At 45.8% G+C, this 26,284-nt stretch overlaps 1 protein-coding gene across 2 annotated transcripts in view; it reads right to left on the bottom strand.

Annotated features, from left to right (window-relative positions):
• The window catches only part of SPTLC2 (serine palmitoyltransferase long chain base subunit 2), a 164,092-nt gene that overhangs the window by 76,074 nt on the left and 61,734 nt on the right, over positions 1 to 26,284 (bottom strand). For both annotated transcript variants that reach the window (XM_075926793.2, XM_075926794.2), the window contains exons 3-8: positions 20,441 to 20,595; positions 17,581 to 17,729; positions 17,097 to 17,221; positions 7,169 to 7,262; positions 2,133 to 2,238; positions 820 to 1,039 (exon numbers count right to left, since the gene is read on the bottom strand). In XM_075926793.2, the coding sequence (XP_075782908.2) occupies positions 820 to 1,039; positions 2,133 to 2,238; positions 7,169 to 7,262; positions 17,097 to 17,221; positions 17,581 to 17,729; positions 20,441 to 20,595 (849 nt within the window). The remainder of the gene's footprint in view (positions 1 to 819; positions 1,040 to 2,132; positions 2,239 to 7,168; positions 7,263 to 17,096; positions 17,222 to 17,580; positions 17,730 to 20,440; positions 20,596 to 26,284) is intronic.

Here is a 26,284-nt window from a genome sequence, read left to right as displayed (position 1 = left end):
TTATTATTTTTGTACTTTTTACACCCAAAAATTTCATCTCCCACCTAGCTACAATTAAGTTGTTTAAAGAAATGTGTTGCAATGGTAGAAAAAATGTGTGTGTCTGAAAACTGTAGATACTGGGGGTACTTAAATTTTTTTTAAAAGGGATACTTTATAAAAAAACGTTGAGAAACACTGTTTTGGGGGTCCATAAACGAAAAAGAAGTTGAGGAATACTGCTCTAGAGCAGGGCTTCCCAACAGGTATTAGGTGCCCCAGGAGAAATGTGGCACATACAGCACAGAGAGGAACGACTACGGAAAGAAAAAAAAGATGCCTGTGTACTGATGAAATGTCAAATAGTATTGCTAAGTCTTCACAGATCTTAATTAGGAGTGAAGAGGCCCTTGTCTTCAGAGTTCTCACTGCTAACTTCATTAACAGGTAGCAGTTAAAAATCTCTATCTTACAACACCTGTTCGCTATTAGCAAAAGAGTTGCACAACTCCTCCTCCTCAGTTTCAGCATCTTAAGCTCATCACTCCTTCTGGCCACAAGGGAATTAGGAGTTCTTAGGAGAACTTTTTCCAGGATTCAACTCATCCACAATTCACAGAATTCCAAGTAACTTCACTATGTTTTCATGTTAAGTTCCCAGTGTACCAAGTGAACTCAAGAAACAATCTAACTCTGAAATTAATGAGACTTCTAGTGATTCATTCTGATCCAGAATCTAGAAGGGCCACAAATACTTAAACAGTAATTTATACATTTTTGATTTTCAGAAACCCAAATGAATAGCATGCTTCCTACCATGTCTCCCCACCACTTTTTTACCTTCTTGCCTCCAATGTATCCTCCAGCAGCTCCAAAGCTTTTGGTGAATGTTCCCATCATAACATCCACATCCTCAGGGTTGAGTCCAAAATACTCCACCACACCCCGTCCAGTGGGACCCAGGGCACCTATACTATGAGCCTCATCCAGGTACAGGTATGACTTGTATTTCTTCTTGAGGGCAATCACTTCAGGCAGGCGGACTATGGAACCCTCCATGCTGTCAAAGGACAACAAAGATAAAAACATGTTAGATTTAGCTTTAAGGGGTTTTTATAGTTGGGGTTCTGTGAGAAGACTCTAAACTGGCTTCCTACTCTCTTCCTCTTTACTTTGTTAGAAGTTATATAATTATCAGTGAAGCATTAGCTACAGACCATAACACCTCAATGGAAAGTTTTCTTTTACAAGTATATGCGTTTAAAAACAAGCATTGCATTCAGTGTCCAAATTCCCTTATTCTCAAAGTCAGCATAATAAATTAAACAGATTAAATAGCAGCAAGGATGAAAAGCAACCCAATGCATTCTGTGACATGCTAACATCTATAACAGATACTGTTTTTCTATCTCACAAACCTCAGTGTCACCAGCTAGCTTGACATGGTTGGTTTCCTAAATAAGACCTAACTAGGCTTAACCATGCCTTTCAATCACAGCCCAATATCCTCTCCTCCTTAAATCATGAGCCAAGTGCAAGGAAAACTGAGCTCCAATTTACATCTCCCATATACCCTCAGAGAAGTCATGAGATCTGCACATATTGCCATCTATTCCTATTAGCATGATCAATAACAGAGCCCTAGAGAAGGGAATTGGACTAGAGCAGTGTTTCTCAAACTGTGCTCTGCAGAGCCATCTCCAGGGGCTCCGCCAGGTTGACAAATTGGAAACATTGATAGGTACAACACATACAATCAGTGGACCGCTGGGGCTCCGCATAAATTTTTACGCATGTAAAGGGCTCTGGAGCCCAAAAAGTTTGAGAACTGCTGGACTAGAGTATAAAATCATTCCAAAACCTCTGCTCCAAAGTTTAGCATATTTGATGTAAATAGTTTATTTAAATTAGTTAGTGTTTGTGCTGTATTTAGGAGATAAGAAACCTTCCATCAGCGCAGGCTGTTATTTCAATAGCACAGGCAAAAAGGCGAAGTTTAAAAAAATGAACCTACATCTACAACAAAGGCTCTCATCAAGAGTGACAGTTGAGAGGCATGTTCATATTAACCAGATCTAATGCCTGGTCCCTCAATGAAACCCTAACAGCTGGATCTTGTGAAGAGCATAGGCAAGGTAGAGAGTAACTAATACCTATAAATTCCCTCCACGAGAATAAGGATTTTTTTCCAGGGCCTGCGGGTGCGAGGTTGCCCGTGCACAATAGCATCTTTGAGCAGTTTCTCCAGGCTCTGCATGTCTGCATAGAAAAAGAGAAACAGATATTCCAACAAGCAGCCTTTATCCTCAGTAGCATGACATAATTAAATGCAGGAGCACACAAATGAGGTCACAACTACACCTCACAGCCAGGTTCCAATATCAAGGGTTGCCGTCAGACTACAGATCCCACAGCTATTACTCTGTCATGATACAAGATTAGACACATTGCATTTGAGGACCTGAATTCTCCTGCAAGCCACATCTCTGTTAAAGGTGATTGTGGCTATGCACCCGGTGATTTCCACCAGAAGCCAGGATCTGGTCATCCCTGATTAAGACTACAATAGTACATAGATTAAGACAACAGAAAGAGATAGACTTGGAAATAAAAGGGAAGAGAGAAATGGGCTGGTAAATGGCAGGTGGACACAAAAGTGAAGACATTTGATGTTTGGAAAAAACCAAGAGTATGCTTAATGGCTGGAACAAAGTAGCCAGAAGAGAGAGAATGAATTCAAGGATAATGGTCCTGAGACATTCATCTGGGGATTGGAGCAAAGGAGGACAGAAGAGGAAGCAATTTCTCCCCAAATGATTATTTTGTCTTTAAATAAACTGAAAAAATGAAGAAACATGGGTATGTCTACACTACAATGTTAGTTCGAACTAACGGATGTTAGTTCGAACTAACATTCATAGCCGCTACACTAGCGCTCCGCTAGTTCGAATTTGAATCGAACTAGCGGAGCGCTTAGTTCGAACTAGGAAAACCTCATTTTACGAGGAAAAAGCCTAGTTCGAACTTACTAGTTCGAATTAAGGGGTGTGTAGCCCCTTAATTCGAACTAGTGGGAGGCTAGCCCTCCCCAGGTTTCCCTGGTGGCCACTCTGGCCAACACCAGGGAAACTCTATGCCCCCCTCCTGGCCCCGGACCCCTTAAAGGGGCATGGGCTGGCTACGGTGCCCATGCCAGGTGCAAGCCTGCCAGCACCCAGCCAGCAGACCCTGCACCTGGCACGACTCGAGCCAGCCACCCGATGTCCCCCAGCCCACCCCCTCTTCCCGGGACCAGGCTGGCGGCTCCCGGGAGCTTGCCCTGGACCGCAAGAGGTGGGCACCTTCCTGGGCTAGTGCGGACATCGTGGACCTTGTCCACGATCTCCGCACTAGGCACAGGAAAGTGGCCGTCTAGGGCAGGAGAGCTGCCAGCCTGGCCACCCAGGAGCAGGTGTGCATGAAAATCAAGGGGGTCCACTGAGACCCCCGACCCTGAGCCCTGAGCTTACAATGGCCGTCCTGGGTCAGACCAAAGGTCCATCTAGCCCAGTAGCCTGTCTGCCGACAGCGGCCAACCCTAGGGACCCTGGAGGGGATGGACCGAAGACAGTGACCAAGCCATTTGTCTCGTGCCATCCCTCTCCAGCCTTCCACAAACTTTGGGCAGGGACACCACTCCTACCCCCTGGCTAAGACTACTCCATGGACCCAACCTCCATGACTTGATCTCACTTCCCTTTAAACTCTGTTCTAGTTGTAGCCTTCACAGCCTCCTGCAGCAAGGAGTTCCACAGGTTGACTCTTTGCTTTGTGAACAACAACTTTCTCTTACTAGTTTGAAGCCTGCTACCCATTCCTTTCCTTTGGTGTCCTCTAGTCCTTCTTTATGGGAACTCATGAAGAACTTTTATGAATGCACCCTCTCCACCCAACCCCTGCTTTTAGAGACCTCTATCCTGTCCCCGCTCCATCTCCTCTTTTCTAAGCTGAACAGTCCCAGTCTCTGTAGCCTCTCTTCATCTGGGACCTGTTCCCAACCCCTGATCATGTTAGTTGCCCTCCCCTCTCCCAGCCTCTCTCTTCCCCTCTCCCACCTCCTTTTCCCAGTCTCCCCCAGTTTTGTTCAATAAAGACAGAGTCAATGTTGGAAGAAACGTTATCTTTATTTTGTACATCAATAAGAAGGGGGGCTAGGGAAGGGTAAGTGGAAGGAGGTGAGGGAGGAATGGGGTACGCGCCCCTGATGGGGAGGACTGGGCTGGCTCTGCGGGCTTCTGGGGGTGGAAGCTCTCCTGCAGCCCCCCGATTACCCCCTCTCGCCAGATGGCAGCCTGCGGCAAGTGCAGCCGGGCTGATGGCCGAGTGGCGTGATGTGCCCAGTGTGGGTACTCCGGGCAATCCAAGCCAGGACTGCTTTGCAAGCGGGGCACCCCTTAGAACTGTCTGTCCGGGGTGGGGGTCGGGACCCTTTAAGCGCAGCCCTCGGCTAGCCTGAGACAGCATCTCCACGCTCTAAGTCCTCCTCTGATGCCCTGCCGGCACTGCTTCCGGCCATCTTTAAGCCCTGTTCAGGGTCCACTTAATGTGGACTTGCTAGTTCGAATTAGCAAAACACTAATTCGAACTAGTTTTTAGTTCTAGACGCGTTAGTTCGAATTAGCTTAGTTCGAATTAGCGCTGTAGTGTAGACGTACCCCATGAGAGTTAATAAGGAAGAAAATCTGATGAGACATGATGGAGTTGGAGGCATGGAAAAAGAAAGCTAAGAAGCAAGGAACAAAGCAGAGTAAAATGAGGAGACGACTGTGAGCAACAGCCTATTCAGACGTTAACAGCCAGGACTGAGTGACAGTGAAGATGAAATGCTGCAGGAAGAAGAGATGGAGAGATTAATGTGGAATGAGAAGACCACAATGCAGCTGAGTGGCAAGAAGAGAATACAACATAGCACTTAGAGATCCAGTTGATGGTTAATGTGAATAAATCATGCAGCAGTCAGCCCAGATTAATAAGCCCAAAACACTCAAGATGGAGTAAATAACATGGAAACTGAAGTTACAAAAGATGAGGACAATGAGACAAAGGAGAGTCAGACATGGAATACAAATTATGGAGAAAACGGCAGGAAGCAAGACTCACCAAACAAAGGAAAAAGAATTATTTTGGAAAGTGGTGGTGGAAAAAGTTCAAAGAAGCTTTTATTTCTGATCTAAGAATCCATCCACACAAGACTGTGCCAAAGCAGATAAGGGTACTTAATTCTAATGTTTTGGTCCATAGGCTGGACAATGATTACAATACTATGCTAAGGAATCTTATTGCAGCCTACAGTCTCACCACTTTATAGCAACTGACAGATTGCAATAAGATTCAGGAACTGCGCTGATCCATACATGATATAAACTGAAATGTGGTCCCTCAACATATAGTAGCCAGCCACACATTGGCTTTATATATGAAAAGCTGTAAGGCAGTGGTCACCAACCAGTAGACTGGAATCTACTGGTAGATCTTGGAGCCTCTGACAGACGATCCTGACTGGCATGGCCAGAGCCAAGAGGCTATCAAGCACAGCACTTTAGCTGCCCCTCCCACCACTGCTGCACATCTCCTGCCCTTTGCCTAGGAGTTCCCCCCATTCCCAGAGCCTCCTACTTGAGGTACAGAGCAGGGAAGGGAGAGGAAGGGACACTGATATCAGGGTGCCCGTTCCCACCCCTGTATTCTATCTCCACAGAACTGAGGGGGAGGGTAAAACAGTACAACAGGACTTGGGATGGAGGGATTTTGCTGGCAGCTACTGAAAGTGATGCATACACCTTAGCCCCACCGCACTAACACCCAGGAGCCACCTGAGGTAAGCAATGTCCAGCTAGAGCCAGCTCTGAACCCCTGCCCCAGTCATGAACCCCCTCCTGCACCTCAAGGCCCCGTCCTAGCCCTGAACCCCCTGGATCCAACCCCCCCCTTAGAGAGCCTGCACCCTGAACCCCCTCCTGCACCCCAACTCCCTGCCCCAGGCTCAGCTCAGAACCCCCTTTCACTCCAAATCCTTTAGCCCAGAACTAGAGCCTGTACCCCAACCCTCTGTCCCTGCCTACAGAAAGGGAGGGAGAATGGGGGAGGGAGGACGGAGGGAGAAAGGGCACGAAGGAGATGGGGCAAGGGTATTTGGGTTTGAGACAGATCTTACATTGCACTTAAAATTCAAAAAGTTATCTTAAGTTATCTTGTGCTTAAAAAGGTTGGAGACCACTGCTGTAAGGGGACCCAGAAATGCAGCATCACAGAGTGCTAGTGATTGGGACAGAGAAATACTGGCAGAACTGGGAAGGAAGAGAAAAGGAAGTCTACATATAACCTGCCTCCAATATTTAAATTTAACCAGATACCCACATTTGTATAAGCATTTTAAATTCACTCACCCAATTAAAGAAATTTCTTCCATAAATGACTTCTCTTAACAACCTTAAAAAGCCTGTATTTAATGGCCAATTTTCAGAGAATAGAACTTCCAATCCAGGATTTTTATGAACTCCAAGGTGCTAGCAGCCTCTAGAGCAGCGCTACTCCAGAAGCCCCAGGGGCCACAACGATACTCTGAGCATGTGCTGAGGGCCGCAACTTACGTGTGGTTATATATACACACAAATACATGCAAATATCCTCTTTCACATTGACAGGCATGAATACAAAGATTAAGCCTTAAGCCCCAAGCCCCAGCAGCAGACTCAAACATGGCCAGTATGAAGCAGTCAGCACCTCTCAGGCCCTGATCACAAGGCTAAGCAGCTAGCACTGCCCACAATGCCCCAGTGTGCCTGGCACCTCCTCCCTGGCACACCCTGGGGGCTAGAAACGTTGACACCCTGTACCTGTCTGTTCCAGCCAGCCCGTCCACTCGCGTCTTTCAATGCTCACCCCACCTGGGAGACACCTTGCCACTGTGGAGCTTGTTCCCAATGGAGACCATGTTCAAAGGATCCCACACTGCGGGCCGCAAACAAACAGGACACAGGATGCATGTAGAGAAGCCCTGCTCTAGAGCCTCCAATTATTGGAAATGGGTTTAGCTGAATTTTCAGGGTTATAGCAACAAGAGGCTGTGTTCCCAGAAAAAAAGTGTTTGACTGTCTGAGCTACCAGAGAAAGTACCTGCACCTCCGACAACCCAAAACTAGGTACTCACTGTTGTGCTTGAAAATTCGAATAGTTGCTCCCGACAGTCTTGCGCCAAGTACTAATGATGCATGATTCAGCTCATCACTCAGTATCAGGCAGCCCTGCACAAGGGGAAATAAGAAGAAAAAAGGCTGAATAAATGAGGTTAACAGCAGAGCAATGTGCTAAAAAACACTCTTATTTGCCTTTAGTCAGAGTACTCTTCAAACTGCTGAACCTATATTAGATGGAGACTCTTCTGCCTTTAAGCATCACAAGTCAAGATCAATGATTCACATGAATCTCACATTGAGTAAATGAAAGCCATACCTTACTAGGGAGTATTGTGTACTATACACACAGCTGGCCACACTGTCAGTTTGTTTTCAGATATACTTGGCTTTCACAAAGTAATTCATTCTTCCAGGGAGAAATTAGATTCCTTAATGTTGCTGAACCAACACAAGCAAACTAATACCTATTATTCCTGAGATTGGCCTTATATAAGAAGGCAGCAGAGGTAGCACTATTAAGCAATTAGAATGAGGTTTATTAAAATCAGTGTTCACACAAAACAGAGAACAGGAAATATAGCACAGAACAGCAAGTTTTCAAGGCAGCCTGACTCATCCTCAATAGCACTGCATAAGTCTGACAGTTTAACCTTAGGATTTCACATACACACCCAGCTTTCCATTCCCTGCTTATCTCTAGCTCTGTCTACACTGAGAACTTGACTGGCTACTGTTGATTTGCGGCAATGCATTCCTGCTCCCTCCAGAATGTTATGAAAAAACCGTAGAAGAGATAACCATGCTCAGTTGTGCTTTTCCACTGTTGAAGAACTAACCATCTTATCTACATTATATCAATACAGTTTTCAACATCAATACTGTAGCTGACAGCCCAGGGTGAGCAACAGATCAATTACCTCATGTTGATGGACCCTATGAGTCCCTCTTGCTGACTAGACACTGATAGGGTGAAGTTAGGTCTTGCTATTGTGCTATGCTACAGATTAAACAGTAACTAAAGACGGTACTAAAGCTTTTGAAGTAGGGGTGCGGGAGCTCAAGCAGTAAATTTGTGACTAGCACAATTGTGAGGTCTTGTATGTTATGCTTATCCGGTATGACGCAATGCTTAGTTACCTCACAATGTAACTAATAAAAGACTGCTAGTCTTCCACTATTAGCTAGCAGATTATCTCTGGACAGCTGACTTTGCACTTGCTACTCATTACTCTCACGACATCCAAAGAGGAGCTAGGGGCCTCACAGAAATTACAGTCTGGGACATGCTTAATGTTCTACATCAATTTACCTGGGACAGATGACAAAGACCTCAAACAATGGGGGAGGAGAAATTTCATCAAGAAGGGGAGACTATATGCTGTAGTGAAGATTCTTAAGTTTAAATGTAGTTATCCAGAGCCTTAGCCAATGCATAAAAGAGGACTCAGAGACACCAACCAAATTCTCTTTGAGCATTGGTTGCCTCCTCTGTGTCCCCATTTGTGCATAAAGCTATTTATGCTTCCATGAGAGGCAGCAGCTGGTGCAACAGGTCAAGACAGAGTTCTGTGAGGTCAAGAAGGGTTACTCACTCATTTCCAGAGTCTTAATGAACAAGTAATATCTGACAGCCAGAGATGCACCTTATAATACATTCAGTACAATCAGTTTGATAGTAGAGCTTGGCTGAAAAGAGGCTATCTTCTTGTGTTTAATAAAAACTGAATGCAGCAATGACTATAATGTTTAATTACCATGCATATCGTAAGACATGCTTATTACTGTAATGAACAGAAAACATTACAACTTTTAATTCAGAGGTGGGCAAGAGAGCCTCCACAGGCCGGATTCAGTCTGCCAAGCTAGTGGATCCGGCCCGCGGCCACCCTGCCACTTCCCTGCCTTCAGGCCAATCAAGATCTGGGAACAGGGAAGCGCACAAAGTCTCCTCCCACCCCATGTGGCACCAGAGGCAACCGCTGTCTGTCCGAAAACAGCCGACAGTTCTCTCTAGCCACCATGCGCCCCTGGCCGGGTAGGGGATGAGAAACTTTGTGCACAAAGTTTCCTCCTGCTGTGGCACCTTGAGGGAATCACCAGCTGTTTTCAAAACAGCTGGTGATTCTCTCTAGACACTGGGGACAGGGGACAAAGACTTCACACATTTCCCCCTCCTCAGGTCAATCAGGCTCTGTGGTCAGAGGAGCACAAGAAGTCTCCTGGCTCTGGCCCTTCCAACCAAGACCCTGCCTCTTCCAGGGCAGTCTGGGGCCACTTTAGAAATGTATGAAGTGACCCCCCTTTTGAAAAATATTGCCCACCCCTGTTATAATTTGATACAATCAACAAGAGGCAAGATCATTCTCTATTAGGGTACTTCACTAAAAGACTGCAGCACTGCTGCCATACATCAGCTGACTCAGCGTGCAGGACTAAAAATGGTAGTGTAGACATTTGGGCTTGGGCTGGAACCCAGGCTCTGAGTCCCTCCCACCCCCATACGATCTCAAAGCTCAAGTTCAACTCAAGACCAAACATTTTCACTGCCATTTTTAGTCCTATGAGCCTGAGTCAAATCGACCCAGATCAGATTTCATGACTTTTTTTTTTAATTGCAGTGCAAACGTGTGTCAGCTAACATGTCACCTAACATCCCTTAATGTGCCCTTCCAATCCAAGTATATTTACATGGCCTTCATCACAATACTAGACAAGAATCTCCCAACAATTTTTTTAAAATTGTTTGCCAGCTAGGAAAAGAGAAGTCTTGGGCCTTGACACTGTAGCATATGCATTCCTTCAGAAGATCCAGAAATGTGTGGTCCTTCAGAAGATCCAGAAATGTTAACTTTTCACACCACCTCTGAGGTTCCTTCTAGAGAGATATTGATACTATAGTAAGTAAATCTATATTAGACCTATACTGAATTAATAATGCCTGCTACACTGTACTCAGAGGATTTCAGTTACCTACAACTGGTATTGGTTGGGTAATGGACAATCAGAATTAAGAATACATAAAAGAGTCTATGTCAGAGACAAGCCAATTTTAGGACCCAAGAAATTTTCAAAGAAACCTGGATACCCACCATTTCACTTACAGACAGGAAGTAATGAAAAACCACAAGGAAAAGCTGGCAAGAGCTACATGTTGGATCTCTCTAGTCCAGTGTTTCCCAATTTTATTTGGCTGAGGAACCCTTTTCAGCTTTTCAGAATTTCAAGGAACCCCTAGGTTTGTCAAGCCAAAAAAAAAAGGGGGGGGGAGGGACCCACCAATACATGAAAATCCCCACAAATACATGAAAATCACATTCCTTCCCCAAGACCCTTCCACCCCCCTTCCTTGAGGCATCATCTGCTCTGTTCCCCTCCTCTCCATCACTTGCTATCCCCATCCCTTATACACTCTCACTAGGTTGAAACAGGAGGTTTGGGGTGGGAATGAGGGATCTGGGTGTGGGAAGGGGTGAGAAGTACAAGCTCTGGGAGGGAATTTGGATGCAGGAGAAGGGGCTGTTGGCTCAGGGAGGGGGCTCCAGGCTTGGGTGTGTTGGGCTCAGGTGGAAGGTTGGAGTGCTGAGCAAGCCATGGGCGTGTGGATGTGAGGGTGCTGGAGTTTGGGCTGGATATGTGAGGGACTCAGGGCAAGAAGGTTGTGAGTATGATGGGCTCAGGACACAGATTTGCCATGTGTGGATGGAGCAGGAGTGTGGTGACAGAAGACTGAGGATGTGGGGATGCAGGAGTTTGGGGGTGTAAGAGGCTCAGGACAGGGGGTTCCAGTGTATGATAGGCTCAGATTTGGGGTCAGGTGGTGCAGGAGTGTTATGATGCTGCAGTGAGATAGGGGTTTGGCCCCAATTGGGGGCTTGTTGGCCAGGCTTCATTTTTAAATACAATATGTCAAACTCAAAAAGTTTTAGCATTGTCTTTATTTATGAGCAGAGTGAGGAACCTGTTTTGAGTCAACGGTCACTGACCCACAGAAAAGTCTGTTGGGGCCACACAAGTGAAATGCAAAAAACAAAAAACCCCAACAACCCTCCAAAGACCCCCAAGCCTCACTAATGTGGTCCCAAATGTGCTGGTGGGAGCAGGGGACAGAGTGAAAGTGGGTGCTGGGGCTGGGGAGAGGGTGCTGCTGGGTGGAAGGATGCTGGCTCAGGTGGCGGGGTGCTGGGGTCAGGGACATGGTCCTGCTGGGCACTAGGGTGACTGGCAGAGTGCTGGGACAAGGAACAGGGTGCTTCTGGGTGCTAGCGTGGATGGCAGGGTGCTGGAGCCAGGGCCAGGGCGGTGCTGAGTCCTGGGGTGTGAGGCAGGGTGTTGGGGCCAGGGACAGGGTGGTGCTAGGGTGGATGGCAGGGCTGCCAAGGAGCGGGATAGGGATGGGGTGCAGAATCTGAGAGGGAGGTGGGGGGCGGAAGAGAGCAAGGTCTGGGTGGTAGGTAGGGTGCAGAAGCAGGCTAGATGTAGGGTGTCTGGCCAACGGGAGGAAGCAGGAGCAGATTGGGGGTAGGGTGTCTGGCTACAAGGGAGGGTGCAAGGAGCGGACTTGGGAAGGAGTTGGAACTCTCTGAACTGGCACCCTCTGGACCTGACTGGTCCCAGATGAGGGATTTTTGGACCAGGGGAGGTCATTTCAGGGCTCCTGGTTCCCACCCCCCCAACTAGGCTTCTTTGCACCTCTTTCCCCTGCAATCCAACTGAGCTGCCCATCCCTGCTGGTTCCCTGCACCTCCCCCAAAACCATCCCCCACAATCCAATGGAGTGCAGCACCAGTTCCCTGAAGCCCCTCACAGCCCAGCTGAGCTGCCCGTCTGTTTCTTATGCCCTCCCCCATCCACCTCAGCCCAGCTGAGCCCTGCACTGGTTCCCTGCATGCCTCCCCCACAGGATTGCTGAGCCCGGTTTCCCTGCACCTCCCACAAGCCCTGCAAAACTGCTGAACCAAGCGTTGATTCCCTGCCCCTCCCTCCCCTTGAGTCTAGCCCTGGTTCCCAGCACCTCCCTCCTCCTGCAGCCAAACTGAGCTCTGAGCTCCACACCCACACCCACCCACCCCCCCACCCCGCAGCCCAGCTCCCCGGACCTCCACACTCTGCAACTCAGCTGACTTGTTCTTGCGCAAGCATGCTGACGTTCTCATGTATGAAATCAGGGCTTCTTGTACAAGAACTATGATGCTCCTGCTCAGGAATAAGCCCTTTTGTGCAACTGTTCTTGCGCAAGAGGCCAGTGTAGACAGGCAACGTGAATTTCTTGCACAAGAAAGCCCTATGGCTAAAATGGCCATCAGCACTTTCTTGGCCAAGAGAGCATCCACACTGCCATAGATGCTCTTGTGCAAAAGCAAAGCTCGCACATGGCAGTGTGGACGTGTTCTTGCACAAGAACTCTTGCGCAAGATGTTCTTGTGCAAGAAACCACCAATGTAGACATAGCCTAAGAGTTTCCTCGCATGAGCAAAATGAATTTTGTGTTGTGCACCTATATTGAGTTCATATGGCTTGTTTGGATGTGCCACTGTGGCACCCAAATTATTAATAAATATTTTTAAACCTTTACCATTTCTCTCTGCTGCCATGTCTCTTTCCCCTGTTCCATCAGCTCCCCTGGTGCCTGCTGCCTCCCAACTCCTCACCCTCCTCTGCTGTCCTGACTCCTGCCCTTCTCACTGCCCTCAGCCCTCCTGCAACTTGCCCCCCATCCACCAGCCCTTCTCTCCTCCCTGTGCCCACTCCTCCAGTAGCCCCACTCTGATCATGTGAGCTACCCCTCCTCATCCCCTCTTCTAACAACTCCTTCTACACACCTGCCCTGCGTCTCTCCTCAGGTGGCGGTCCCTCCCCTGCAGGTGTCTGCCCTTCTGCTTCACCACCAGAATCCCCTGGCACTTGTACCTTCTCTTACTCCTGCACCCTCCTGTTGCCTCCCCCTTCCCTCACTGCCTCTATCGCCTTTGCCCTCTTTTTCCCTGATGCCCACCCCCTCACCATCCTCTGCCCCCGTTCCCCTCATGACCCTGTGGCCTCACACATGCCTTGCTCCATCCCCGCCTTCCTCACGCCCACCCCTCCTTTCAAGCCTTCTCCCAGCACCTTCCCGTCCCTCCTCTAGCCCCCAATGCCCTTACCCTCTCCCCTCCCAGCATCACCCTGTCCCCCTCCCACTGACACCTCCCCTCCTGCCTTTTTCCTCATTGTCTGCACTTGGCCCCCTGGCATTTGTCTCTCCTCTACCCTGTCCCTTTTGGTGCCTTCTTTTCTCTTCCTCCTCTGCACAAGTCCCTTCTTCTCCCAGCCCTTCCCTACCTTCTGCCTTCCACTTTGTGGGGCTGGAGTCTGCACTCCATCCCCGGACTCTGAACCCGCAACTCAGCCATACGGTGCAACCCAGCGCCCAGCAGTCTTAAAATCTCAGGCCATGATGTTACACGTCTCCCTGCCTACCAGGTTGAGCACGCCGTGCAGGGCAGCAGCAACCAGCAAGGGGGAGCTCAGTGAAGGTTGCGCACGGTGTGGATGGGGACGGGGGAGAGACACTCTGGGACCGGGGTGGGAGGACGCGTGGGAGGGCCGGGGCCCACTCCAGTTCCAAATATTGGTGGAGCATGGGCACCACGAGCCCATACAACTCGCTGCCCATGCCTCTGCTGGCTAGCTGGCTCTCTCTCTTTCAGAGGGGGTGGGGGAGTGCCAGCTCCTTGTGGAACCCCTAGTTTTGCTTCACGGAACCCCAGGGTTCCCCGGAGCACCAACTGGGAAACACTGCTCTAGTCTATCTCTCTCTGGTTCAGCAACATCTGTGGTCTGGCATGATTTTAGTTAGCTACTATCAGGGTGTGGCCAATTTTCCTGCGGTCCCATAAAATTTGTTTACAATCACCAGTCCTGGCTCTTACTGTTCTGTGCTATTATTTAGCTCTAATTTACCTCTAAATCTCTTCTATGAGCCCAGCAAGTAGTGGAAGTGTTGGTAATGCAACATTGACCTCCCATGGTTCAGCCAATTTTCTGGTTCGGCACCAGTCAGGTCCCAACGGTGCTGGACTAGAGAGGTTCAACATGTACTTAAATCTGTCATAGTAAAGACTGCAGAATTCATACAACACAGCATTTCCAAGATAATATATTTCAGGAAAGCTAGATTTAGAGCACTAAACATGCACTGAACTAAGATGCAATTGGAAGAAGTATTAATATCTGCCAGTGAGGAAAGCAGCTTGTAAATTCCAAGAACAAACTTAATTAAGGCTAAAGAGACCATGTATCTTCCAAAACAAAATGCAAAGAGCATGAAGTAGTTCCTTCACCAGGGACATGCTCTAGAGTCTTATAGGAGGAGACAGGATAACCACACAGTAACAAAGGGTCAGGTAAGACTTGTAAAGGAAAGACGAGAAAATCCAAAAAGCAGACTTATCTAATCTTGGACAAAGATGAATGAGGACTTTACAGCTATTAGGCAAAATGAAAAAGAAAATAGGTTTATTACTAAACAGGATGAAAATAGGTGACAATTACCGGAGTCTAATGCAATGGTTCCCAAAGTGTGAGATTTGCAGACCCCTAATGGTCCATGACTATCTTGCAGGTGGCCTACAGGCTTGGGGCTCACCTCCATCCTGCTGCAGAGGTGAGCCTGCGCTGGCACTCCCCTCTGCAAGGTTGGAGCACCAGCATCGGCTTCCTCTGGGGAGAGGAAGGGGAATGACCAGACCCTGCTCGCGGGGGAAGGAATTGGCTCCATGTACTGACGCTCTCCCTACTCCTGGCTTGGGGAACAGCAGCGCAGGAAACAACTCATCTGGAGGCTTTCCCCACTGCTTCTACTGGCCAGAATCATAGCCAAAGGGAGCAGTGAGGGGTGATGCCTGGGAACGTTGGGTGCATGAAGCCAAATAAACACCCCTTGTGTCCAGATCCCCACACTCCTACCCTGCTCCTGTACCCAACTTCTCACCCAGACTCTGCATCCCCACCCCCTTCTGCACCTATTTTTTCCATTGTGGGTGGTTGGCTGGTGATCGGCTGAAAGGTCTGCATTGAGCAGGGTGGATCACCGGCCAAAAAGTTTGAGAACCACTGCTCTAACGACTATAATTAACAAAACAAAGACTAGTTAAATTTTAATCTTCAAACTATATCAGATTAAATCAACGTGAAGAATTTATCTTAAGTGAGAATGTTTTTAAAAAAACCCTCTAAATTTTCATTGCTGTATCAGAGATTTGCTGACCAAATAATACATGTGAGATCATCCTTGCAGCTGATATTGGTTTGTTTTAATTTTCAATTTTCATTCCCTTCCCCGCTCTAGTTTCTACAAACTCTTCAACTTTCCTCCCAAACCTGCTATTGTTTCTAACATCTATTCTGTTCTTACTAATTATATGTAACTGGGTTCTAGAATGGTTGGAGGAAATATGAAAACTTGCATTTCTGATGGACTGGCCCAAACCTAGTCATTTTAATTTCTATTACTGGACTGAGTTGAAAGACATTCTGAAGAGCCTTCTTCATCATACACCCCTACAAATCATCTCATGGCATAAATGTAAAACAATTAAGATCCTTGGATGAGAATGACAATAAGTGCAAAATAACTGAATTTTGTATAAAGTATTTGATAATATGTCACAAAATCTTACTTGTTAATTCAGATTGTCTTAAATAGAAAAACAAGGCTTCTTGACAAAATAAACCAGGAAACCTAGGACTTAAAAGACTTTAGCATAGTAAATGTTCACACACAGGGATTGAAAGTTATGGTAGTAACTAAATCATCCAGATACTGTTGTCCTTTAACATAGGTGCTAATTTCTATAGTTTTGGAAATAATATTACAACACAAACTAATCATCTTCAATCTGCAGACAACTACTGCAAACTTGGATGTTCTTCAGAACTATCTAGGTATCAATACAGTGAAAGTGAGCAAAGTTTCACTGATGCTCATAAGATTCTGAATAGCTTCTGCAAAACTGCCCAGAATCATGTCAATTCCACGTCCACTGCTTGAAAAAATTTTAAGCCGTGTCAGAATCAGGCACTGAAGATATTTAAGAAAAAGGACTGCCAAAAGAAAAAGGCAGGAGATGAAGCAACAGAAATTTTGAAAAGTTATAAACACCATACAAGGAATTCAAAGTAGCCCAGTGGGGAATAATTAGGAGTAATACAATTAAATAAAAAATGGGAAGCTTTAAATTGCATTAAAAATAAATCCCGACAGCAAGTGAGGCTAAAAAAATAATCTCCCAAGGAAAGCAGAAGCCCCATTAGATTATATTTAAATGTAAACAGGAGACAGCAATAGAATATACTTTGTACTCTACCAGAAGAGGTAGATGGATTAAATAGAGTTTAATAGGTCTTTTTCCATCTCAATCTCCAGTGATTAGGTACTACAATTTAATGATGCAAGAAATTCAGGTTGAGTGCTGTCTGGCAGCAGACATATCATTTTGCAGGCCTGGATGATCATTGCATTCATTAATGCAGCACTATTTAGTGAATAAAAGGTTTGTTCTTTTATGGGTTTACTGAATCAAAGGAAAAATTGTCTTCCCTAGTGGATACTATTTATATGAGAGATTACAGTTTTCCAGGGTTATGACTGGGATGTCCAATTTGGTTCAATTTTATGCCAGTCAGGAGCAGCATTCAATCTCCCCGCAAGCTGTCAGAACAGGCAGTTTACTGAAGTAACCACCATATTTAATATCAAAGTGGCATAAGAAACTGGAAGTCCCACAAGGTTGTGCTCGCTCTCAATACAAGAGCCTTCTGGAGCACTATAGGTTCTAGCACACAATGTCCCCAAAAGACCCTTGGATTGAGATACAGTATAGATGGCATACTGGTGGGACCTCTTTTTGCAAAGACCATTAGCAGAAACTTCATGCCAGACACCCATTCTCTCTGAAGCCATACCTTGCCAACTAAAGCAGGAATGTTCATTGAGTTGGTTGCAAACCCCATCCCATACGTCATTGCAGCCTCCACACCCAGGAACCTGGCCACTAGTTTTTCCAGCTCCTCATGCTTGTCCAGATTTCCTGCATGCAAAGTAACAAAAAATAAATCCAAAATATACCAGATGTGGCCGAATGTGAGCTGCAAAAGGTTTTTCAACAGCTAGATTTTCTTTTTGTACGATCCAGAAAAAGGTAGGGAAGGAGGTGGAGGAAGGGCCAGTGGAAAATCTGATAACATATCACTGAAGACTGTTGTGGCTGTATAAACTAAGCACGCCAGAACAGAAAAAGGACACCATTTATTTTCACTCAGTAGCTGATTTCTTTACTGCTCCATCTGAGGTTCAAAAGCTGGAATTATAGAACGTTTTTAAAAGACTAATGAAGAGATTATGATTCAAGTATATACTTTGAAAATACCTGCCCCCACCCAAACTTACCCATTTCCTGCCTAGTGCTGCATACCCCAGCTCCATATTGTGTCAGAACTTTAGCTGCTGCTTCTTTGCAAATTCCAGTGTTCTGAGCAAATCCAAGATAGTTGTAGGAACCCATGTTAATAACGTCTTTTATCACTCTCCCTGTGTACCTGTATTTCAATAACATCACATGTTAAGACACTGGCAATCAGACTCAAGATCCAAGAACACACTAGCTACCATCAGCTTACCAAGAAATGCATGGAACTAGGAGACACCAACAGCCAGCTGCCAGAAAATTCACATGGACATGGCCCTCATTTTGAAAAATGATGTAATTAGCTGAGCAAAGATTTTTTTTATTGCTGGGGTCTCAAATGCAAGTTACATGTATTAAATCTATATAAACCATTTAAACAAACATATGATTCCTCATCTTATGTTTAAATATTTAAAAAATTTAAATGAAGACTATAGGCTAGTAGATGTTCTTTGGAATTCTATCTTAAATTTTTAAAAGAATGCTGAAGGTTTTTCAAACCACTCACTAGCTGTGTCCTTTGTTCCTCTCTAGTCTCCCACCTCCAAATTTCAAGCATTTTCTTTTCATTTTAAAAATGAATTCTTTAGCTCAGTTAGGTTAGTGCTATCCCAGCAGAATATCCTTCCAGTACACAAAGGAAAAACATCTGGAAAGTCGTGTTGCAATACAGGACATAAACACATTTTATTATATTCAATGCACCTTTTTTCCACTCCTTTTGAAAGCCAAGGACAGGCATCATAAGTTACACTGAGTGTTGAGCTGTACAGGCTTCTTATGTACAAACTCTCTCAAGGTACCACAGACCCGATCTGTCGCAACCCTTACTAATCCATTTCTGGCATCTACCCTGAAGCTCTGCCAATTATAATCCTGACCTAGTGCACTTCTGCTAAATTCAGCCTTAATCATATGGTATTATGTGATGTTTACTACTGTGATAATTGTGCCCACAAATTTGCCCTGTGATCTCAGCTGTGAGAAACAAGTGGAAGATAATGGAATATCACAATATCCTGTAACAAAAGTTGATGAGAAAAGATGCAAAATCAGGACAAAGGCTGAATTAGTATAAGGAAGCCTACTGATATAATTCAAGAACTTTGTTAAGATCATGCCTGGTTAAACAATAATAGTGTGGGATCAGGAATCTGAACAAAAATTGGCATGTAGGAAATTCGGTCTAATCTATGGACAAAAATAACGAGACAGGGTATTCGATTCATCACTCCTCTTGGAAGTTCTTAGAAAATCTGGGGAAGAAAAATGTTACCACAATTGCAGCAGTAGAGGAAAGGCTGTTGCCATGACATCAGACTTTGATATTCTAGTGCAGGGGTCTCCAAACTACGGCCCGGGGGCCGGATGCGGCCCGCGAGGCCCTCTCATCCGGCCCGTGGAGACCTTTTTGGATTCAAAGGCAGAAGAAGTGAGATTGTTTCAAAACCCATTTGAAGCAGATGTGGCCAGTTGCCCAGATGAACTGCAGCTGGAAGTCATTGAGTTGCAAGCAAATGACCTCCTTAGGGACAAGTTCAAAATAGGACTGGTGGGTTTTTACCAGTTTTTGCCCAAGGAAGACTTTCCTAATGTCAAAAGTTTTGCATCAAGGTACCTTTCAATCTTTGCAACAACATACCTGTGTGAACAAACATTTTCAAGAATGAAATACGTGAAGAACAATTTGAGAACAAACTTGTCCGATGATAATCTCAGGTCACTGTTGATGTTAGGGACAACAAATCTAAAGCCAGAAATGTCTGCTATTTTGGCATCCAGGAAACAATTTCACCATTCACACTAATACAGGTGTTCATGTGTAGTGTATGAATGTGTTATTAAATAATAACTGAATAAAATAATATTAAATACATAATTAAAAACAACATCCATGTTTTGATTGTTTTTTATTTGGACCTCAAGTGTGTAGTCGGCCCCCGAACTGCTGTTTGATAGTTAATGCGGCCCTCGGGCTGAAAAGTTTGGAGACCCCTGCTCTAGTGGAAGCATGGAACCATTATCACTAAACCAGAAATAACCCTAACTTGATTCATATGAGATCCTGCTGTATTCCCCTCCCTCATATGCTTTGTCCTGTACCTTGTATCTTACTCCTGCTCTCTCCTCCCTACAGCTTTTCATGTGATTTGGAAGTCAACCATATTGCACAGCACCAGCACAACAAAATGAGACAGCCCTTCCAGATCTGTTGAGCCTGAGAATGATCAGTGAAGGAGAGGGACTTGCCCAGACCAACCAGATGATAATCATAACCAGGGAGGTGAGTTGGAGTCCAAAACAGTTGTCATGGCACACCTATCAGCCCAAAGCATCTATCCATGACTGATCTGCCACTATGTATCCTGAGAACATTAACAGAAGCTTAGTTTCTCCATCTTTTCCTTCACCACAAAAGCTGTTTGGCAGAATAGAAGACTAACCAATATTCAGTGTGCCCGAAAAAGACTTTGACTGATTATGCAAAATAGGGATGTTAAATTTCAATTAACTAACTACTCAAATAGTCGATGGGATTTCCATTGACTATTCGATTAGTCAATAAGAACTCCCACCTTCCATCTTTGAATTGTACAAGAGCCCCAGTGGGACTTGTGCATTTCAAAAGCAGAAGTGCCTGCATGGAGTCCGGGGTCAGTAGGACTCCCTATTGGCTCCGGGCTCCACGTAGCGTTCCAACTTTGAAATGTGCAAGAGCCCCAGCAGGTTATCCATTAATCTGTGGAGGACTTGCTGCTCCTTCAAAGACATTTTCATAGCCCTCAGGCATTCTTCACTCAAGACCAGCTACTGGGAATCTTTCCTCAAGCTCTAACTCACGCAAATGTCCAATTGTAGTCATAGGAAAGTCTCTCCAGCATGTCCACCTTGGCCCCAGGCACACTGCAGATTGGTCGATTCCAGCTGTCTCGAATGCGCATGTAGAGATTCCTTGTGTAGAAATTTTCAAAGTCTTGATATAATGGGACAAAGTCCTGCAAAACATAAAAAGGCATTCAAATAAGCAAAAAAGATCCTATGCTTAATCTGTTGCGATACAAGACAAAGGAAAGACAGTTTTCTGCATCAGTTTGGGATGCACTTAAGAAATATATGCAATATATGATCACACTGAACTTTTACAAGGCTTTTAGCCACACATTTTAAGGCACTTCATTGAGGTTTTACTCCCTACATATCTCACTGCTGGGAAGCAGAGGTACAGTGAAGTCACTTACTCAACTGCAAAGAGCAGCAAGAACCAGGGACAGAAGTTAAACTTCCTAATTCCTGGGGCAATGCTCTTATCCACTACATCATATTTCAATACCAGGAGAAGAGTAACATTTCCTCAGCTGTTTACATTGTACCATAGAGAAAAGATGGAGATGGGGTGGCCCCAGCTAGTCCCTACTTTACCACCCCCTCCTCTTCCTATGCAATAATTCCTGTTCAGTGCATGTTTAGCTACAACTCCAACCCATGAAATCTTATGTACGAAATTACCATTTTTAATGTTGTTTTTCTAAAAAACAACAAATGCAAGTAATACAGCAGCATAAGCATTACGGTGGAAACCAACTTCTAAATTCCCAAACTTGTGTTCAGAATCTCATTTATAAAATTGCTTTCTGATTTACTCTTCTACATAGTTGGTCATCTTCCTTTCCAAGTGCAAACTAATGGTTATCAGCCTCTTGTAACTATTTAGTCTTTAAGATGCTACTAGACAGCAACAGAAAAAACTAAAAAAGCAACAGACACACTAACTTGGCTATCCCTCTGAAACTTATCTACTTACGGTCTCTTTTTTTCTTCCTCCCCACCATTTTTTTCCTTTTCTCCTCCCCCCATCACTTCTTCCCTTATTTGTTCTTGGATCTGGACTTCCAACACACCTGTCATCTGAAGAAGTGGGTTGTGCCCATGAAATCCCATGATATCATCTACAATACATGTTTTGTTATTCTTTAAGGTGCTACTAGACTATTTCTTGTTTTTTAAGTTTTTCCTGTTACAGACTAAACTCTGCCACCCCTCTCTGAAGCTCTTCTTTATAGTGTTTGTTATCACTCATTACCCACAAAGTTTTTTTGCACGATTGTTTCCTGGACTCTAGCTTCCCTTCCTATGTCTCTCAGGAAAACTGAATGTCTGTCTTGAATGGATAAGAGGAAGACCTTCAAGTTGACCATGACAGCACTGACATCTGAACACAGGGAAGTTGCTCCCTTGGCCCACTTGGAAAGCTTGAAAGGGTTATGAAATTTCTTTTTCATTTAATTAAAAGGAAGTTTGATATCAGAAGAGCAGTGAGATTATGAAGAATACACTAATCATCTGATGTACAGGCAGTCCCCGAGTTATGCGACATAAGTTGGATCCATACTTACGAACGGGGCTTTTCTCGCCCCGGAGGATGCAGGCAGCGGGACCGCCCGCATCCTCTGGGGCGAGAAAAGCTGCTCCGCATCTTCCTGGTCTGCTGGGGGAGCCCCCCCAGCAGACCAGGAAGATGCGGAGCAAAGCCGCAGAGGACGCGGGCGGTGGGACCACCCAGACGCGCCACGGTCCCGCCGCCCGGGTCCTCCGCGGTTTTGCTCCGTGTCTCCCTGGTCTGCTGGGGTGGACGGGGGGCGCAGCTAGTGCGCCTCCCCCCCAGCAGACCAGGCTTTTCTCGAGGACGCCTGTGATAGAGCAGCTGGGGCGCTGCCGGTTGATTCCGCAGCGCCGCTCCTCGGTGCTACTGGACCAACCCGGCAGCACCCCTACTGGACCAACCCGGCAGCACCCCAGCTGCTCTGCCCCAGGTGTCCCGATTCAGCCGCTGCTGGTCAGTTTCAGCAGCGGCTCAATCAGGACGAGGTGTGGCGCTGCAGAGACCGCCGAGGTGCGGCACTGCAGGGACCTTCCCGGCAGCACCCCAGCTGCTCTGTCCCAGGCGTCCAGATTCAGCTGCCGTTGAAACTGATCAGCGGCTGATTCCAGGAAGCCTGGGGCAGAGAAACTCTGCCTCGGGCTTCCTGTAGTCAGCCGCTGGTCAGTTTCAGCAGCGGCTGAATCTGGACGCCAGTTCCGACTTAAGTACAAACCTACAGTCCCTATCTTGTACGTAACCCGGGGACTGCCTGTATAAGCCAAATTCAGCCAGGGACTGGACCTCTCAGGGAAACCAGGGATCTCAGATGTGCCCTTTGCTACTTAAGAAGAACTGAAGTTTCTAGATCTTGAAGGGGGTAGTAAGCTTGAGAGATGACAATATCCTGGACAAGACTTATAGAACTAAGCTAAACCTTCCTAAATTAAGTTTAATGATTTAGGTACTATATTCTATAAGTAATTTAGGTACTATAATGGGCTTTTTTTTAGGAGGAAGATGTGATTAATACAAAACGTTAGGAATTTCAAAAGTTTTTTTGGGACAATGTGTGCGTGGAATAGATTCCCAAGTGGCATAGGTACGGTGACCATATTTTCTGAACTACCAAAAATAGGGACACATTAGCCACGCTACCTGACACGCCATACCCCGACTCCTTAGATCCCACCTGCCTGCTACAGGAAGTCCCTCTATGGGGTAGCATTTCTGGGGTCAAGTTGGACACATGACCGTAAGTAAAGGGTATCGTGTAACCCCTCTTAAGAATTCCTCCCACCATCCTCAACCAACAGGGATAGGTTTGGGCATTATAGGAGCCCCCTATGCAACTATACTGCAATTACATTAACCTAGGCCTCAGACCTAGGGTCTCAGGACACTGCAGCACTAGGGGTCCAACCTAGATTCAAGCTGAGATCCAGGATCCTATTACTTTGCAATGTAGATGTAGCCCCATTTGACTCAGGGCCTAGGAATCATCCAGAACTATCCCACAATTTCATGGGACAACTTCCTTAGTCCTATTAATGGATGATGCTTACCAGTTCCAATTACCTGGTAATCAGAGGAGGCTGTGCTCCAGCCCCGCAGAGGGCCCATTGCAGACAGGGGTTGCTCTTGTCTGGAGCAGCCCCTGTCTGTGGAGAACCCAGGGGCCCCACAGGAAGGGACTGTGCTAGTGTCCAGAGCAGTCTCTCTCCATGGGGAGTCCAGCTTGCTGTGGACAGGGGCTGCTCTGGAAGGAGCTGGGAGCCAGCAACAGTCCCAGTGTGACCTAACATTAACTAGTTAACTCGGGGCTTCTCAACTTTGGAAGTCCCAGGGGTCACAATGATACTCACAGCTCATGCCAAGGGCCACAACTTAAGTGTGATTATATGTACATGCAAAAAAAAAATATATATATATATGCAAATAGCTTCTTTCACACTGATGGGCATGAATACAAAGATTAAGGCAAGACTACACAATACCAAGCCCCATTTAAGTCACTTCTGCTGATATTAATAAAATGCAATATTTACCTGATTTCCACCCATATGATAGCACTTTTAATGAGCAAATACAGTCCAGGAATTGAACTACCAAAACGCATAGCAAGAGAAGACCATTATATTGACTCACCGCTATGGAGTGTGTTCCCAGCAGAGGCCATGTTCAAAGGATCATACCCGTGGGCCGTGTGTTGAGCCCTGCGTAAACCCAAACTGCACCACGGACTGTAAACCAACAGGCTGCAGGCCGCACGTAGGCACGTAGCCCATGGACTGCGTGTTGAGTAGCCCTGAGTTAACTGATTAATGGGAATTTACATCCCTAATGAGATTGACTGCAACAGCGTTTTTTGAAGTTACTACAAAACTATCAAGTAGAAATGCAAAGTGCTTCACTTAGGAAGGAACAATCAGTTCCATACATACAAGATGGGAAGCGACTGTCTAGGAAGGAGCATGGCGGAAAGGGATCTAGGGGTCATAGTGGACCACAAGTTGAATATGAGTCAGCAGTGTGATGCTGTTGCAAAAAAAGCAAATATGATTCTAGGTTGTATCAACAGGTGTGTTGTAAGCAAAACTCGTGAAGTCATTCTGCCGCTCTACTCTGCACTAGTTAGGCCTCAGCTGGAGTACTGTGTCCAGTTCTGGGCACCGCATTCCAAGAAAGATGTGGAGAAATTGGAAAGGGTACAGAGAAGAGCGACAAGAATGATTAAAGGTTTAGAGAACATGACCTATGAAGCCAGGCTTCATGAACTGGGCTTGTTTAGTTTGGAAAAAAGAAGATTAAGGGGGGACATGATAGCGGTTTTCAAATATCTAAAAGGGTGTCACAAGGAGGAAGGAGAAAATTTGTTCCTCTTGGTTTCTGAGGACAGGACAAGGAGTAATAGGCTTAAAGTGCAGCAGGGGAGGTTTAGATTGGACATTAGGAAAAAATTCCTAACTGTCAGGGTGGTCAAATATTGGAATAAATTGCCAAGGGAGGTGGTGGAATCTCCCTCTCTGGAGATATTTAAGAACAGGTTAGATAGACATCTGTCAGGGATGGTGTAGACGGAGCTTGATCCTGCCTTGAGGGCGGGGGGCTGGACTCGATGACCTCTCGAGGTCCCTTCCAGTCCTATTATTCTATGATTCTATGAAGTATCCTTTGTTTCCACAAGCCATAATGACAATACTGAACTAACTGTAATAATTACAGGGTGGAGAAGACTATGTCACTAATCCTCACCACCGGTGCTTGAAAGGTACTTCAATGGGGCTGGGCTATTTTATATGTGAAGCTACTTAGAAATGTATGTGTCAATAACAAGATGGCAATGCCTATATTATGTAAATATCATCTAATAATAATTGCCAAATGAGAACACTTGCCAAACTGCTTACAAAGGGCCGGATCGAATTTAAACGTTAAGCTAGGATTGGGCCCAAAGCCATCTGTTGATATTACCCAAGAAGATCCAGTTAACATTTAATCAGCCTTCAAAAATGTAAGGGACCAATCAGTAAAAGCCCCACTGCCTGGTAGCAGCAATATGAAGAAACTTGGAGAGACTTTGAATTTACTTCTTCTGACAGCAGCGTTTTCTCTCACTGGACGTGGGGTCTTGAGCACAAGTTTCACTTTGTCAGAATAATTCAGAAATGCATTGTCACAACTAATTCAGGTCTAGACAACGTGCAGGCCAAAGACAGAAGAACAAATTCCTTGAAACTGGAAGTCAAAACATCTCATCTCTTCACAGATCTTACAAAGTGCTCATTCACCCACAGGGTGAACAAGCCCTTAGTAAGCTCTGTGGAGAAACGATACATCCTGCCTTTCTGTGGACACTAAGGCTATGTCTACACTCATGGCATCTTGCGCAAGTGTTCTTGTGCAAGAAGTCTTGCGCAAGAAAATGTCCACACTGCCATGTGCGAGCTGTGCTTTTGCGCAAGAGCGCCCATGGCAGTGTGGACGCTCTCTTGCTCAAGAAAGCTCTGGTGGCCATTTTAGTCATAGGGCTTTCTTGCGCAAGAAATCCCTGCCGAGCATCCACACTGCCCGCTTACGCTCACACCTGTTAAAAAAAGAGCGTAGCTCTTGCTCAAGAAGCCCTCTCTTACCATGTCATACTGTAAATTTCCTTGCACAAGAGTGGGCAGGCAGTGTGGACGCTCTGCAGATTCTTGCGCAAGAATGGCCATACTTCGGCTATGTCTACACTTGTGGGTTCTTGCGCAAGTGTTTTCATGTGGCATCATAAAACGCTGTTTAAATCATCAACTGCTTGGATGAGGAAGCCTCACAAAGTGTCTGTC

This window comes from Pelodiscus sinensis, chromosome 5, assembly GCF_052426305.1.
Source record: "Pelodiscus sinensis isolate ZL-2025 chromosome 5, ASM5242630v1, whole genome shotgun sequence".
NCBI classification, from domain to species: domain Eukaryota; kingdom Metazoa; phylum Chordata; order Testudines; family Trionychidae; genus Pelodiscus; species Pelodiscus sinensis.
Note: the sequence above shows the minus strand (reverse complement) of the source record. Positions and strands in the feature narration are given on the sequence as shown.